The sequence below is a fragment of the Loxodonta africana genome, chromosome 19 (assembly GCF_030014295.1).
Source record: "Loxodonta africana isolate mLoxAfr1 chromosome 19, mLoxAfr1.hap2, whole genome shotgun sequence".
NCBI classification, from domain to species: Eukaryota; Metazoa; Chordata; class Mammalia; order Proboscidea; family Elephantidae; genus Loxodonta; species Loxodonta africana.
The window spans coordinates 28,717,639-28,732,663 of NC_087360.1; the positions used below are offsets into that span (position 1 = coordinate 28,717,639).

The 15,025-nt window shown below is 39.5% G+C and overlaps 1 protein-coding gene across 2 annotated transcripts in view; it reads left to right on the forward strand.

The window, feature by feature from the left end:
• The window catches only part of PITPNB (phosphatidylinositol transfer protein beta), a 74,478-nt gene extending 59,707 nt beyond the window's left edge, over positions 1-14,771 (forward strand). Inside the window, exons 9-12 of one of the 2 annotated variants that reach the window (XM_064272510.1) lie at positions 7,244-7,354; positions 9,108-9,230; positions 12,680-12,765; positions 13,993-14,771. In XM_064272510.1, coding sequence (XP_064128580.1) covers positions 7,244-7,354; positions 9,108-9,230; positions 12,680-12,727 — 282 coding nt within the window. In that variant the 3' untranslated portion in view covers positions 12,728-12,765; positions 13,993-14,771. The remainder of the gene's footprint in view (positions 1-7,243; positions 7,355-9,107; positions 9,231-12,679; positions 12,766-13,992) is intronic. The other variant, XM_064272509.1, reaches the window with a different exon arrangement.
• Positions 14,772-15,025: the final 254 nt, after the last annotated feature.

Below are 15,025 nucleotides of genomic sequence, written 5' to 3' on the forward strand. Positions count from 1 at the left end.
AATTTTGGAAGCATTTCACAAATAGCTAGTGCTTGGTATATTTCAGATGAAATTTAAATTACGTAGAGATGAATCATAATTTTGGGTTCTTCTGTTAGCCCATGACCCTCATCTTATAAAACTTTGATTGTACTGTCTTTTTGCAGCCAGCCGGTTTCACGTTCTTTTTCTTCTTAATTGCCCTTTTAAATTATCATGCTTTAATCTATATGAAACTGATGTGCGTCAGCAAAATAATTTTATTTCCATTACTCTTCGATTTTCTTTTTCCTTTTTTTTGATCAAGTCCAGTCAAGAGTTAATTCTGTTTTGCCTTAAATTAGGAAATGTTAGGTAGATTTTGGACTGGATTGGAGTTATACGTGGAAGATTTTAATTCACATTTTGGCTTTATTTAGTCTGTGGTTGTTATATTACCTGATGAAGAGGAAAGCCAGAAAACATTTGTATTGTGATGTCCAAAGAGATGGCTTTGCCCAGCCCAGGCTGTCAGCCTCTGGAGGTGGGGCAACAATTCTGGAACTTCTTTGGGTCCTGTGGAGCCTAGAACATTGCTCTGCGTCTGAGGTCGTAAATATCCTATCGAGATTTTTCTCATTTTTGAAAGTTACGCATCCCTTCACAAGAATGTTTCTGATAAATCTGAGGAGTTAAATTGTATTTTACCATGCATGTATGCCTTATGATTGCTTTAGAAGTAGAAGTCTTTTTGTTTTCTTTTTTTTAATTTTATTGTGCTTTAAGTGAAAGTTTACAAATCAAGTCAGTCTCTCACATATAAACTTACATACACCTTACTACATACTCCCACTCACTCTCCCCCTAATGAGTCAGCCCACTCCCTCCTTCCAGCCTCTCTTTTCATGACTGTTTTGCCAGCTTCTAACCCCCTCTACTCTCCTATCTCCCCTCCAGGCAGGAGATGCCAACATAGTCTCAAGTGTCCACCTGATGCAAGTAGCTCACTCCTCATCAGCATTTCTCTCCAAACCACTGTCCAGTCCAGTCCATGTCTGATGAGTTGGCTTTGGGAATGGTTCCTGTCCTGGGCCAACAGAAGGTTTGGGGACCATGAGAGCCGGGATTCTTCTAGTCTCAGTCAGACCATTAAGTCTGGTGTTTTTATGAGAATTTGGGGTCTGCATCCCACTGTTCTCCTGCTTCCACAGGGGTTCTCTGTTGTGCTCCCTGTCAGGGCAGTCATCTGTTGTGGCTGGCCACCGTCTAGTTCTTCTGGTCTCAGGATGATGTAGTCTCTAGTTCTTGTGGCCCTTTCTGTCTCTTGGGCTCATAATTATCTTGTGACCTTGGTGTTCTTCATTCTCCTTTGATCCAGGTGGGTGAGACCAATTGATGCATCTTAGATGGCTGCTTGTTAGTGTTTAAGACCCCAGACACCACAAGAAGTAGAAGTTTTAAGATTAGGAAAAATTAAATATGATCTGAACTTAAGTTATATATTAAAGGTCTTAATTCAGCATACAGCTTGATTTATTTAGCTTTGCTTAGCTTTGATCTGTTAAACACTGAAAAGAAAAGAAGCAGGGAAGTTTAGACTCTTCATAGCCAAAGAAGAATGAAGATTTGAAATAGTTATCTGGATAATGTAGGACAAAGTAAATCTTTATCCCAAAACACTCAACTGAGGGCAAAATGTTTTTTAAAGTCTACTTTTTTAAGCCTATTAGTGTTCTTTTTCTGATTATAAAATGATACACATTTGTTGTTAAGTTTTAAAAATAAAGAGCTGTACACAGAAGAAAATAGAAATCAGTTATAGTCCCACCATTTAGAGATCATTACTGTTTTTTGGTATATTCCCTGATTCATGTAGTTTATTTTGTAAATACTTACTCTTTTTTCCCACATTATTGATTTTCTTTGAAAAGATGGTTTTTAACGGTTGTATGCATTGCTTGGAAGGCCTATGAGATATTTAATCTCTCTAATTTGTGGGTGTTGGAGTCCCAGTTTTTGCTGTTGTAAATATATAGTGTTTTTTTCTTATACCATAAAAAGGATAAATTTCTGAACATGGAATTACCAGGTTAAATGTGCACACGGAATATGAACAGCTTTAAGATTTTTCTTACATAATGTCAGATCTCACTCTAGAAAGGTGATAGCAAAAGGATTATTTTAGTTTTATTTAATACATCTAAGCAATTTCACTATTTTTTATTTCATCGTAAGTAGAGAATTTTTAAGCCATTTCTTAATCATATGGCCTTAAGACCATACCTCAGATTAAGAGGTGGATCACATAAATCATTTTTAAAGTTGGAAGAGGCCTTAAATATTATAATATGTTAATAATAATAATTTTAAGGAAATATATAACTTCTGTGTTCTCAGCATTCTCCTGGGGATAGTGAGATTACGTTCCTATAAGGATCACCTTCTGTGCCTCACACTGTGAAGTATTGATGCTTTGGAGAATTAGGCCAAGAAATATATGCCGCAGGTTGTTTGTATGTATACTTGTTGTTCTTCCCTGAAAGATTTTTTTTTTTTTCTTAAATTGCAAGTTGGATGAAAACAGATAGACTGAGTATATATTTTAGATCTGGGAGATAGTTCTGTCTTTTTGTACCATTGTTTGCAGTTTTTTAAATAGTTTTATAGACCGCTGTTCCTTATAAATTACCAGCGTTACCTTAATTGATTTGAGCAGCCTGACAGAGTCACTGGAAAGAATGTGAGAAACAAACTTGGTTAATTGTTGAAGGCACATGTATGTACTCTGTTCTTGGAGCCCAAATCTGGTGTAAGCATGTTTGTATTACATTTAGCTTACCCTTTAATTAGAACCATGCCTCATCATCTTGTTTTTATAAAACTGTTGAAGAATTCTGAAGAGTTGGCATTATACTAGGAACAGGCAAGGCTTTTATTTAGAACTAGATGTCCAGTGACTGGGAGTTTCAGAACAGTTATCAGTCCATAATCAATAGATCTGGTAGAGTCTAGTGTTTCCTTTTACAGATAGAGAAGTAAGGCCAAGAGAAATGAAAGATCGTGCACACATTACACAAGAAGTTACATTGCATAATGGGAGCTACAACCCAAGTCCCCTTACTCCTAGGCTAGCGCTACTGTTTGGCAAGTTTAACTGACAATTTTAAGTGCCATATTCTACGTATACCCAAATTGTGTTTCATGTGAGGGCTTCTCAGTGACATTCATTGGATTAGAGAGTACCTCAACACTGGCTTATTGCTTATTGAAAAAATGAACTGTGAAAGACCAATCTTGTCATTTTTCAGTAAGGCTGGCCACTTAGAACCTAGTTATATCCTGTGGAAGTGTGATTGATGGCTTCCACACAGGAGCTCAGCTTAAGTGCTAGGGGCCTACAGGTCAGGGAGGAGAAGGGCAGTATATAAATATGTGATTTTAGCATAGCACCACAGCATCCACAAAAGAAGGGTCCCTTCTGAAAGAGACTGTTGGCCCAAGTACAGCAATTGTTTTATCCTTATTTATGTATGTAATTACTCTTCTCCCTACCAGCCACTTTTGTGTTCCCTGACAATACCTAGCACAGAATTAGGGTATGTAATTGGTACCCACTAAACACTTCCTGAATTAGACTTGTATGGGCTAATGTGTATACACTTACTCCTCACTTAGAGACTGTCTCGTTATCTGACATATCACATTTACAATAATAGTAAAAAAAATCTACTATTTTGTGTTGACGACGTATGTCTAGCAGTAGTGAACACTGGGGTGCGAGGCAAGAGTGATTCTGGCTGTGGTGGTTAAGGTTATGTGTCAGTTTGGCTGGGCCATGATTCTCAGTGGTTTGGCAGTTATGTAATGATATAATTTGGCAGTTATGAAATGATGTGGTCATCTTCCATTTTTGTGATCTGATGTGGCTATCGTCCATTTTTGCATGACCCTGATTTTTACATAATGACCTGGTCTTTGGAACCTAACCATGTCAATAAGTGAGAAGTGAATGGCAAGTTTTCACATTGGCACCCTTTATGGACAAGAAAATCATGGAAAAATAGAGTTAAGCTAGCCAAGTCCTTCAGTGGATGTAAACTCACTTGCAAAAGGGCAGTTTGGTGTGATATTTTTATTTAAATGCTTGCTGGTATTACCTCGTTGATGTAACCCATGTACCAGGCCATTATTCAGAAGATGAAATGTTATTACAGAAGAGATTACCTGAGAAAAGTTGATCAATCATGCAGGACTCTACAGAACTTTCAGTCTCATTAATAATACTGAGGTAGAACTCTTTCATATATCTTATCCCTAGAATTCACTTGAAACTGGAATATTATAGAGACTTCAGAAAAAAAAGTGGTCTGGTGTTGTGATTGCGTAAATGAAGAATAATCTTGAGGTTTTAGAATAAGACCTAGGAATTCATCATTTTTCTGAATTCGTTTATGTGGTTCAGTGGAAAGAATATTTGCTCACACAGAACAAACTTGTTGAAAGTGGGCTATGAAAATGAGTGGAAGCTGACAGTGGGACTGATGCTGGTGTTGTGATGTCTTGAATGCTGTGTGAAGCCAAGGACAGTGGTGAAGAAGGGGCGAGCACTTAAAAAGGCTACTTTATCCTTTGGCCCAGTGATTTAATTTTTTTAAAAGGAATCCCCATAGTGTTTGTTGCACGACTTTCTACTGTTATGAGAAAATTTATTTAAATTTTTTTATAGATTCAAAGTCGTAAATACAACTCTGTTAAAGAATAAAGGAGAGAGAGGAAACTAGTATGTATTAGTCCCATCTACTAAGCACAGGGCGTATACTGCTTTATTTAGTCTTCACCACAGTCCTAAGAAGTAGCTTCATCATCATCTTATAAGCATGAACATTGAGACTCACTTAACCCACACCTGCTTTAAGCCCTCTGCTATCTGTGATTTTTTGACAGCTGTTTTCAGTGCTAGACCGTGAGCACCCGAGGGCAGGGACCATGCCTTTGTTTGTTCACCACTGTGAACTAGTTCTAGCCTGTGTTCTGGGTCAGGTTAGGAGTGTTTCTGTCTCCTGCACACATCACTTTGGAAGAGCCCTATTCTAAGTGGATCCGTAGAGAAAACAGTGAGGTGTGCTGCAAGGTCCTGGTTCACACCCACTCACTTCTCCCCAAAAATAAAGGTGCAGAAGCCTACACTGATAAATTGCACAGAAATAGTGCAGTGCAAGGGATCACTTTTATATGACCTTTCTAGCCGTGATCTTGTAACTCCCATCAAACGATTGGGTGGGACTGTGCCAAAAGGGTGCTTGTGGCCCACCAAGGGCATTGGACAGCTTGCTAATAATGCGTATGAGGTGTATTGCACCCGTGCGGGGCCGGGACCATGCAGATAAGGTGTATGGAGCCCTAACAAGGGGATTGGTCAGTTTTGCCATCCCAGTAGGCTTAAAATGAGCCATCCCAGAGGTGGAAAGGGGGGCCTTACTACCACCAAGAAGAAGAGATGGGACCTGAGTGCATCCTTTGGACCTGGGATCCCTGGTCTAAAAACCGCCTAGACCCAGGAGACAGACAGGGAGCCATAACACCAGAGACAGATCAAGATGGCGAAAAGCGGCAGCAGAGAAACAGTGGTGGCAGAACCAGAAGACCAGCACAAGAAAGTGCAGTGGGGTTCGTGGCCCACAGAGTAAGGCGGTTACAGTGGGTGTGCCAACCCACCGAGCAAGAGAGTTGAGCACCTTCAGGTGGGAGGCTTCCTGGCGGAGTGGGGTGCCTCAGGCTACTTGTAGGAGCTAAGCTTGCCAACCCACAGAGTGAGAGAGCTGAGTACCTTCAGGCCGAGGCTTACTAGTAGAGTGGAGTGCCTCTGGGCACTTAATGGTGGAGCTGAAGAGCTTTGTAACACTTGGTGGAGCAGGGCAGAGGCAGGGCCAGCCCAAGAGGCCTGAGGGGCTGGAGAGAGGCCTGCCTGTGGGCATGGCTGAGAAGATGCTGTCCTGATGAAAAAACTGTATCCTGACTTGTTTCTGACCTTGAATTGTAACCTGTTACTTCCTTAATTAAGCCCATAATCATGAGTACGGTCTGTGAGTTTTGTGTGGCCATTTCAACAAATTCTCGAACCCAGTGGAGAAGTAGAGAGTGCCATAGGAGGTTGGGCTGGTGTCAGAATTGGTAAAAAGGTTGGAGGGTGGAGGTATGTCTGCCCTCCACCCCGTAGCAGTCAGCCTTGGGATGTTGTCCTGGCGATGATTCTCCTTCCCCCTTGGGAAGTTAGGTGAGGAGGTCTAACATCCCTGCCACTCCACCATTTTTACAGTCAGTAATGTAATAGGTTGTAATCTCTCCCAAGTTTGTATAACAAAAACTTCCAAAACATACCTAAAACTGAAGTAACAGTGAGTACGTCCACTTAGATTCAACAGCTATTAACAGTTTGCTGTGTTTGCTTTCCTTTTCTCCCTCTTCGCTGTCTCCCTCTTTCCCTCATTCCATCTACATAAATAAATATTTTTTTAATTAAAGGTTGAGTTATTTGAAAGTAAATTGCAGACGTTACATTATTTAGTCCTTTTTTTAGTCTCTTTTAATCTAGGATAGTCCCCCCACCTCTCCATCTCGCCCTTTTTTTTTCCTTTTTTTAGTATTTTTCTTTTTTTTACCAGAACAAGTCTTGACTTGATTCCTTGACTACACCATTTAATCTATGAGGTGTAATCAGTTGTGGAAATTAAAGTTGATATGTGTGGAATATTCCTTTGAGCACTTGAAAATTACAGATAATTTTTGCCACTGCATTACTTTTTGTATCCCACTTCTATGGAAAACACCTCAGTTAATGAACAGTGCGACTCCATTTGCCAGCATTTGAAGACACAGGAGAAGACTCTACTCCCTCGTCATTTTTTATTGTGCCTCGCCAGATCCACAAAGGCAGCACAGTAATGGTGTTAGGAGAACCCTTACATATTAAAGACTCACTGTTGATATGATGTGAATAGTATTTGGTATTTAATATGAAATCTGAATAGTGTAATTTCAGGCAGAGCGATGTGTCTGTTAAACTTTAGAGCTGGGAAGTAACCTCGTCTGTGGAAGGAGGGTTTGCAGCAGGGGAATACTGCTCCTTTTGCTAAAATGATTTAGATTTTCCAAACATCTGAATTAAACACATCTGAGATTGTAATTTTCTTCGTGTATGTCTGTGATGTTGTTACACAGCAGTCAATTTTAATCAAAACATAAACATTTAAGTCACGATTTCTTCTTTTCAATTTTCCTCATCTAGAAGGAGCTGGCAAACAACCCAGACGGTCCTCAGATGTGTGCGTATAAGCTGGTGACCATCAAATTCAAGTGGTGGGGACTGCAGAGCAAAGTAGAAAACTTCATTCAGAAGGTAAAACCTGCTCAAAACATGGTGACTTCAATTTAGATTCAGATTTAAGATAGCTATTAATATTTTCTGTGTTACCACTTTCCGTTCTCCTTTGTGAGGTGAGAATTACTGCCCCTGCTGAATTTCTTTTTACCCTTTTTCTCCTTGGACACAGCAAAAACAAATGTCAGCAGCATTAAGGGGCCTTTCTTTGAGGAAAAGGCCTTGCAGTTTTTTTTTTGTTGTTGTTGTTCAAAGTACTTTCCTGGCTAGGTTGCCCAGCTCTTTTGTAGAGGGCCCTTTCCACATTCAGCAGGTCCCCAGGACTTGCCCACTGAGGGGCTCCTTACACCCACACACATCTCTTGTGACACACACACCTGGCACTTTCACACAGAATGTCTTCTTTAAAGGCTCTCACTGAGAATAGTTCTACACTCTGAACCTAGGGTGACGTTATCTGAGAGTCCAAATTCTAATTGCTTCTTTTTCATGTCTTCACACTAAAGTGAAAGTAACGTGGGTAGTCAGATCTAGCAAGAGGGGAGGATTGCACTTGTATAAATACACATGGTTATAAATATACAAGGACTATGCACGTTTCTTTGGTGTTTACTTTTTCCACAGTGTGAACGTTTATTCCTTTGTCATTATAAAGAAACCCCCATTATATCAGCTAGTCATGTCTGAGTTTCACCATAACTTTTCTACTTTTAAACTTTTCTACTTTTAAACTGCATTAATATTTAAAAAATAATAATAAGTCCTTTTGGGGTGATGTAAAACTTTTAAATGGGGAATGGTAGCACAGCATGGCGAATGTAAAGTCACTGAATGGTACACTTAAAAGTGGTCAAAACACCAAGCTTTTTGATATATATATATATATATATTTTACCACAATTTTAAAAAGAAAAAAATGATCTCAGAGTGCTGGCAGCCTTGATTAGCCTTGGGCCTGCTTGCAATTGGCCCACACTAGGCACTCTGTAAATACTGGCTTCCTTCCTTCCTCTTGGATCATGATTAGATTCATAATCTAGTTCTGTTAAAATAGAAGTCATACATGTAATTGATGAAGTCCCTTCTGTTCATGGAAAAAAATTAAAAAGTTGAAGATTGTCCAGAAGTACTCACTATGCCATGCACTTTTATCTCTTCTTGGGAAGGTTTAGTAATACTTAAATAATCCAGCAATTAAAACCACTCATTGTAAGTATGATTTTATACAGTGGCAGTAACATGTAGAGTAGAAAAAACAATGGAGGTGAGAATAAGTAATAATTCTTAATTTAACAAAACATTCCAAAGAACCTGGGACTCTTTAAGTAATTCTTAAATTCCACCTCAACAGTGTTCCTTGGAATTGCAGAGAAGTTAAGAATGATAATGTATGATTTTATAGCAGAAGAAATCAAGTAGACTTCTGGTCATTGACATTTAGAAGAAGGTAAAAATAAATAAGGTCCAGCAAGAATTTACATTAGATCAGAATGTATACACTGCATTTTTTTAGTTTCTGCTAAACCATGCTACCTTTGCCTGATAAGATTGTTTCACTTTTCAGAGGGAAATTTTTCTTTTTATTTACTTGGACAAAATGATAATAGGATGGAAGTAGGGTTTTCACTAATAGTGGAGTGGTCTTTTCAAACCAAGTATGTATAAATTTCATGGAATTAATTGGGACATAGATTAACTTCTACTAAAGTTAATCTGTCACTAATCTTAGATTTTTGCCATCTTATACTGCTTTTCTTCTTTGTTTTAAAAGCAAGAAAAAAGGATATTTACAAACTTTCATCGCCAGCTTTTTTGTTGGATTGACAAGTGGATTGATCTGACAATGGAAGACATTAGGAGAATGGAAGATGAAACTCAGAAAGAACTAGAAACAGTAAGACTTCCCATTCTATGGGAGTTCTCTAATTGTTCTTTTCTAAAACTGCACGCTTAGTAAGTGTAGGCTTAGAATTTAAGACAAGTGTTATTAAAAGCCATTCTCTGATCTGTTTATCCTCATCAAAATCAAGCTTCTTAGACACTAACCTCCTGCTTTCTGATTTCTGAACATCTTCTGTGAAAGTTGACTAGAGCTTCCTTGATTTAGAATTTGTTCATTGTAAAATGCCCAGTGGTTTTGTATTATTTTTTATGAGCTATTTCTCTCCAATGTTACCTAGTTCACACAGTACTTTTATAGATACTCACCGTGGCAGACCAAACTGCCTTTAAGTTCATTTTGAGGGGTCATACTCGTTATCACAGTAAGTCCTTTTTCCTTCTTCTGTAGGACTGTTAAAGCTAGTGGTATTGTCATTGATTCTAGAAATGCCTTCTCCCTCCCCCAACTAGTGATGAATCCTTATTTCTTCACAAGCTTTAGGCAGAAGTTCAGTGATCCGTGGGCCAGATGTCAGCATGCCATGTTTCAGAGTTAAAGTACCCCTCAGCTCCACACCACCACAGTGAGCAGACCCCGCAGTGTGTGTGCACAGGGCTTCTCCCATCTCTCTCCCAGGGATGTGTTCTTCTCTGACTTCGTCTTGCACGTGCCTGGTTTTGCTTTTGCTCTGGGCCCCACTTCTCTTCAGTTGGCAGTAAAACCTCACTGGGGGACTGAACCTGAGGAATGTGCAGCACAGGGTAGCGGTTTCCATGCAGTCATCGTAAGTCCTGCCAGCAGTCCCAGTGTTGGAAGGCCTGCAGGCGCAAGCGTTTGACGAATGCCTGTGTGTGCGGCAGGAGCTCCATGTAATCACAGGAGGATGGCGGCCAATCAGGTTCTTTGGCACAGAAGGAAATCTATTTCTCTGGCACATTGCATCGTAAAGAATCTGTGTTTAAGATTGCTTACTTTTGGTGATTACAGCAGATCTGCTTCTAATTAGTTTTATACAAACCTTCTGAAAGAGCTAGGACATATTTTCTTTATAAGATAATAAAATGTTTTAACCTTATCTTATACATAAAGTAAACTATAGGCAGTCTCCAACTTATGAATGGATTTTGTTCCAAAAATTAAGTTGATTGTTTGAAATTTGGAACAACATTCTAAATAGGGGTTCAGTTTCTAGGCCAGCCAATAGAAACCTCTTTGACCCCAATTTCTCACACTAATCAGATGGCTCTGAGTTCTGGATCTTAGGAGTGGGGAGCTTGGAAGACTGTCCTCCACCTCCTTAATTTTAGGCAGCGCCCAGGCAAAAGAAATAGGCAAGAGCGTATCGTGGGTCCTCTTGCCTTCTTTTCCACTTCCGTTTTCCTTTGCTCAAGAGCCAGGTGCTCTTCTCTGAGAAGCACCCCCCCCACCTTTTTTTTAATCCTCTTACCCCTGCCTTGCCCGTTTTCCCTCCCTCCAAGTGCTTCAGGCTGCAGAGGCACCTGCCAGCTCTCCCTTCAGCCTCTCACAGCAGCTGGTCTCAGCTGGACATTGAAAAGACAGCAGCGTGGTTGTGCTCATTCATACTAGGCTCATGGTATAGGCTGGCATTTCCAAAAAGGATTTACCAAACACAACAGAAAACAGATTCTTAGTTAGACCCTCAGGAAGGAGCCCTTCTCATGGTTCTGATTTTTATGCCGAGGAACTGTCCATAACCTGAGGAAGAGCAGTCACTGCTGATCTGGTGGGGAATGTAGCCTTTCCTGGTTTGGACTCAGCCCTGCCTGCTTCTGGACCCCTTGGACAGAACTTGGCTGAGACCTCTTCTTCCCGCAGGGAAGTGCTCTTGCCTCCCTCAACAATTTGTCCTCTCCGGATCCCTGAACACAAAACAGTCCCAGTGTCAACGTGAAGAGACCTCTGACACAGAAGTGGTGACTCTTGGTCCCACCTATGGCACTGGGCCTGGAGGCTCAGCTGCTTTTCCATACAGATCAGTTATTCATGAGTTAGGAATTGCACACAGTAAGAATATGGAAGATAGACAAGTTATTACACAGCAGCCCATTTTACTAGAAGATACTATACCCACATGTTATAAATGGACAGTGTTGGTAGAGCTCTGTCATTGGTTCTTGCTACGAGTAGATGGCCTCTTCTTTGTTAAATGTTTCAGAGAAATTTAAGACAAATTTCTAGTGTTAAGTGCTGGTCCTCATGATGTTAAATCCCATTTAGGTTATCATGATCTAGGTCCTTAGGGAGGAGCCCTGGGCGCAGTAGTTAAGAGTTCAGGCTGCTAACCAAAAGGTGGGCAGTTTGAATACACCAGCCGCCCCTTGGAAGCCCTATAGGGTAGTTCTACTCTGTCCTATAGGGTCGCCATGACTCAGGATTAACTGGATAGCAGCGGGTTTGGTGTTTTTGTTTATTCCACATTGAATTGCTTCTGCTTTGAGTCCTAACAGTCGGTCTGTGACCATCTTCAGAATCTGGGCAGCATCATGCCTGTGGGCCAAACACCTACCAGAAAGCACTCACCTCCTGTTAAAGTCCTCTTAACCACTGAGGAATTTCCCCACTTCCTGACATCTGAGGATAGAATTTGATGCATCATAATTTTCCTCTCAGTTTGCCAATATTTTAAAAATTGGATTTCTTTTAAATGGGTTTTATCCCTGGAGTGAAAGAACAGCCTGTTGAGAGGTTTGGCCAGAGAGGACTGCCCCTACTTATAATTCTGCAGGGAAATCCTGGGGTTCGGCTTAGCAGCCGAAGGCATGCTTGGGACAAGTGCAATACCTGTTTGTTCTCAAATGATACTTCTCTTGGGTGCAGAGGGGGTGTTGAGTTTTAGAATAGATTCATTGTATTTATTCCTTTTCTCCATTATTTTCTTGATTTTCTCAATGAGTTTTTTAAATTGTCTGTAGGCTATTGTTATGAATGCCCGTCCTTTGTGGTACAGCCTTGTGTCCTTCCCTGTTCCGTTATTCCTGTGCTATGTTTCGTTCTTCTTTCATCCCTGTTTTCAGTAAACTTCTCTAAACAACTCCTCCGGGAGGCCCTGGTTTTAGAAGCAGCCAAGAGGGCCACACCTCATGGCTCTGTCCTGGTCTAGTAGGAACTATGAAAAGATGGACCAGTCCATTGGGCTATCTCCTCACATTATATGGGGAGCTGTTCATTTACCCCTTGGCTGTCTTTGATAATTTTGTATCATCAGTCTGTAGCCTCTTGTTTCCTAGATTCAAGAAATATTTTTCATGCTGTGTAAGAAAAGCCTTTTGCAAGACTGTCTTTAGACCAAGAGGCCTACAAACTTCATTCTCACTGTGGTTATGGTTATAAACAGGCAGCCATCACTTCACAACCTCTTTTAGATCTCTTTTTCCCCTTGCTTACTAACGCCTATATAGAGTCTGTGATTTCAGCAGCTCATGATTTTATTTTACGTTTAGATGCGTAAGAAGGGTTCCGTCCGAGGCACGTCGGCTGCTGATGTCTAGATGAGTCCCCTGTAGGGTCAGAGACAATATCAAACTGTGTAAGTGAAGACTTGGGTAAAAAGAAATGTTTACAAACCAATACCATTCTGGTGATGGGCAGTTAACTTGCTGAGCAGAGGTTCTGTTAATGTGGTTTTATTTTTTAGAATTTAAAGGATACTTATTTTAGAAATTGACAGTGAACACTTGAATTATTATTCTGTAAGAATTTTATCTGTGGAACAGGTCGAATTTGGTAATCCCAGGCCAGTTCTTAGCATTATGGGTTAGGAACTAGCTGCCAAGTGTACTTATTCATCATGTAGCATTGTCTTAGACACCAGCTGATTTTTCATCCATAGCCAGTTAATTGACCTATTTCTCAGTAGGATCATTTGTGGTTTAAGGAAATATGTAAAGGCACTTTAAATCACCCTGAAGGAAAGCCTTTATCCCGTACCATGAGGGCCAACCTCAGTAATCCATTTTAGTTGAAGTTTTTTCTATACACCCGAAAGTCTTCTTTCAAGTTGAATCTTCAGTTATCCATACAATTAGCTTTAATATGTGTAAATGCACTTTTCATTTATAATATAAAACATTTCTATGGTCTTAAAATTTCTCTAAGACAAATTTGTGTACTCTGATAAGGATTTTCTTGGAGGGAAAAAAAGAGTGTGAAGATCTACCCCACATATTAAATGAAACCAGTGTGAGTAACCAAAAATCAACAGTAAACTGTGTATTCTGTCATCCTTTGTTAATACTGAAAAAGAATTAAGGTGTTTATTAGCAAAGAACAAGATGTTACACTCTCCCTTGTTCCTCTGTGGTTCTTTGCTGCCCTCTTACATGAACTACCTGCTCTTTAATTATTGAACATGGGAATAGATGAAGAGTCCAGTAGTCAAGAGAAGTAGTTGTACCAACTATGAGTGAATCAGCTGTCCCAAGAGTCCTCTAAAGGCCTTTCTTTAAATTCAGTGTTCTTGTAATTTTTTTTAAGTTATTGTTACTTTTGGTTAAGTTTTTCTGAATTCCTATGACTTACTTCTGCATATGGTTTATCTTTCCCCTCTGGTGAAACAAAACGCTCTGCCATTAGTAAGACCAGAATCTTAAAGAGAGATTAAATCTTTACGGTATCGTCGTTGGGGCATGTTTGCTGCTGGAAGTTTGGATATGTTGGGATTTTTTTTTTTTCTGGAGGATATGTATGACAAATGTAATATTTTTTGTGTCTCCTTGTATTTTAACAAGCTGTGCTGTCTCTCCCTTTCTTACAGTTACGTAACCAAGGTCAAGTGAGGGGAACAAGTGCAGCCAGTGACGAGTGAAGAATCTGACCAGTATCTTGCAGTGTTGACGTTTCCCAGACGTGTGCTTGTGATTATGTCCACACACGCACAGGTTCTCAGCCACATGTGTATATATGTATGTGTGTGTGTATCTGTAGCTGTATATAAAATGCATGTAGAGCTACAGATTAAGGTACACACACTTGTGTATATATATGTACATACAAACATACTGAAGGGATTAGTACAATTTCTCCAAAGTACTGTACCTATCTTCAGCAAGAATGCAAAAGAAAATATTTTCAATATATATACCTGGAACAGATTTTAATAATTATCAGAGTAATACCATTAATGGACAGATTGACTGCAATGTAATACTAGCTGGTATGTTTCATAAATGTCAAGTTGTGGACCAATATATATATATATATATAGCCTTTTATTATTTCTCTGTTTTTTTTAATCAGTCTCTTAGAAATTGCTCTTTTAGGCCCATCAGCAAATGGACTCCCACAGAAAAATATAGTCTAAATTTTTTGGTAACCCAGTGAATCTGGAATGTAAACTCTAAATGTATTTATAACTATTTATTTCTGGATGGTCGTTATCTTACAGCCAAATTTGACAATATCTAATAGGAAGGAGTAAATTTACATGCCAATTTTTACTTGTTTGCCCTGAAGGAAAAATCCTTTAAAAAAAAAAAAAAAAATTCTGGTTTTTATTGGATTTTTGTATTTTAAATTTCAAGTATTTTTCTACATCAGACCTAGCAAAAACGGAGATGACAGTTTGTGATTTATAATAAACACTATACAATTTTCAGGCACCTGTTAGACAAGGAAATTAAATTAATCTTAATAGCACTGTAGGCTGTGTAGAAAAATTGGACATATAGCACATCTCTGGAGTCTTGTTTCTGAAATGACTGTCTTCTGAAATTATAGTTTGGAAACTATGCAAATGGTCTAGATTCCTCACAGCTTACACGATAGGATATAGTGGTGACATTTCACTC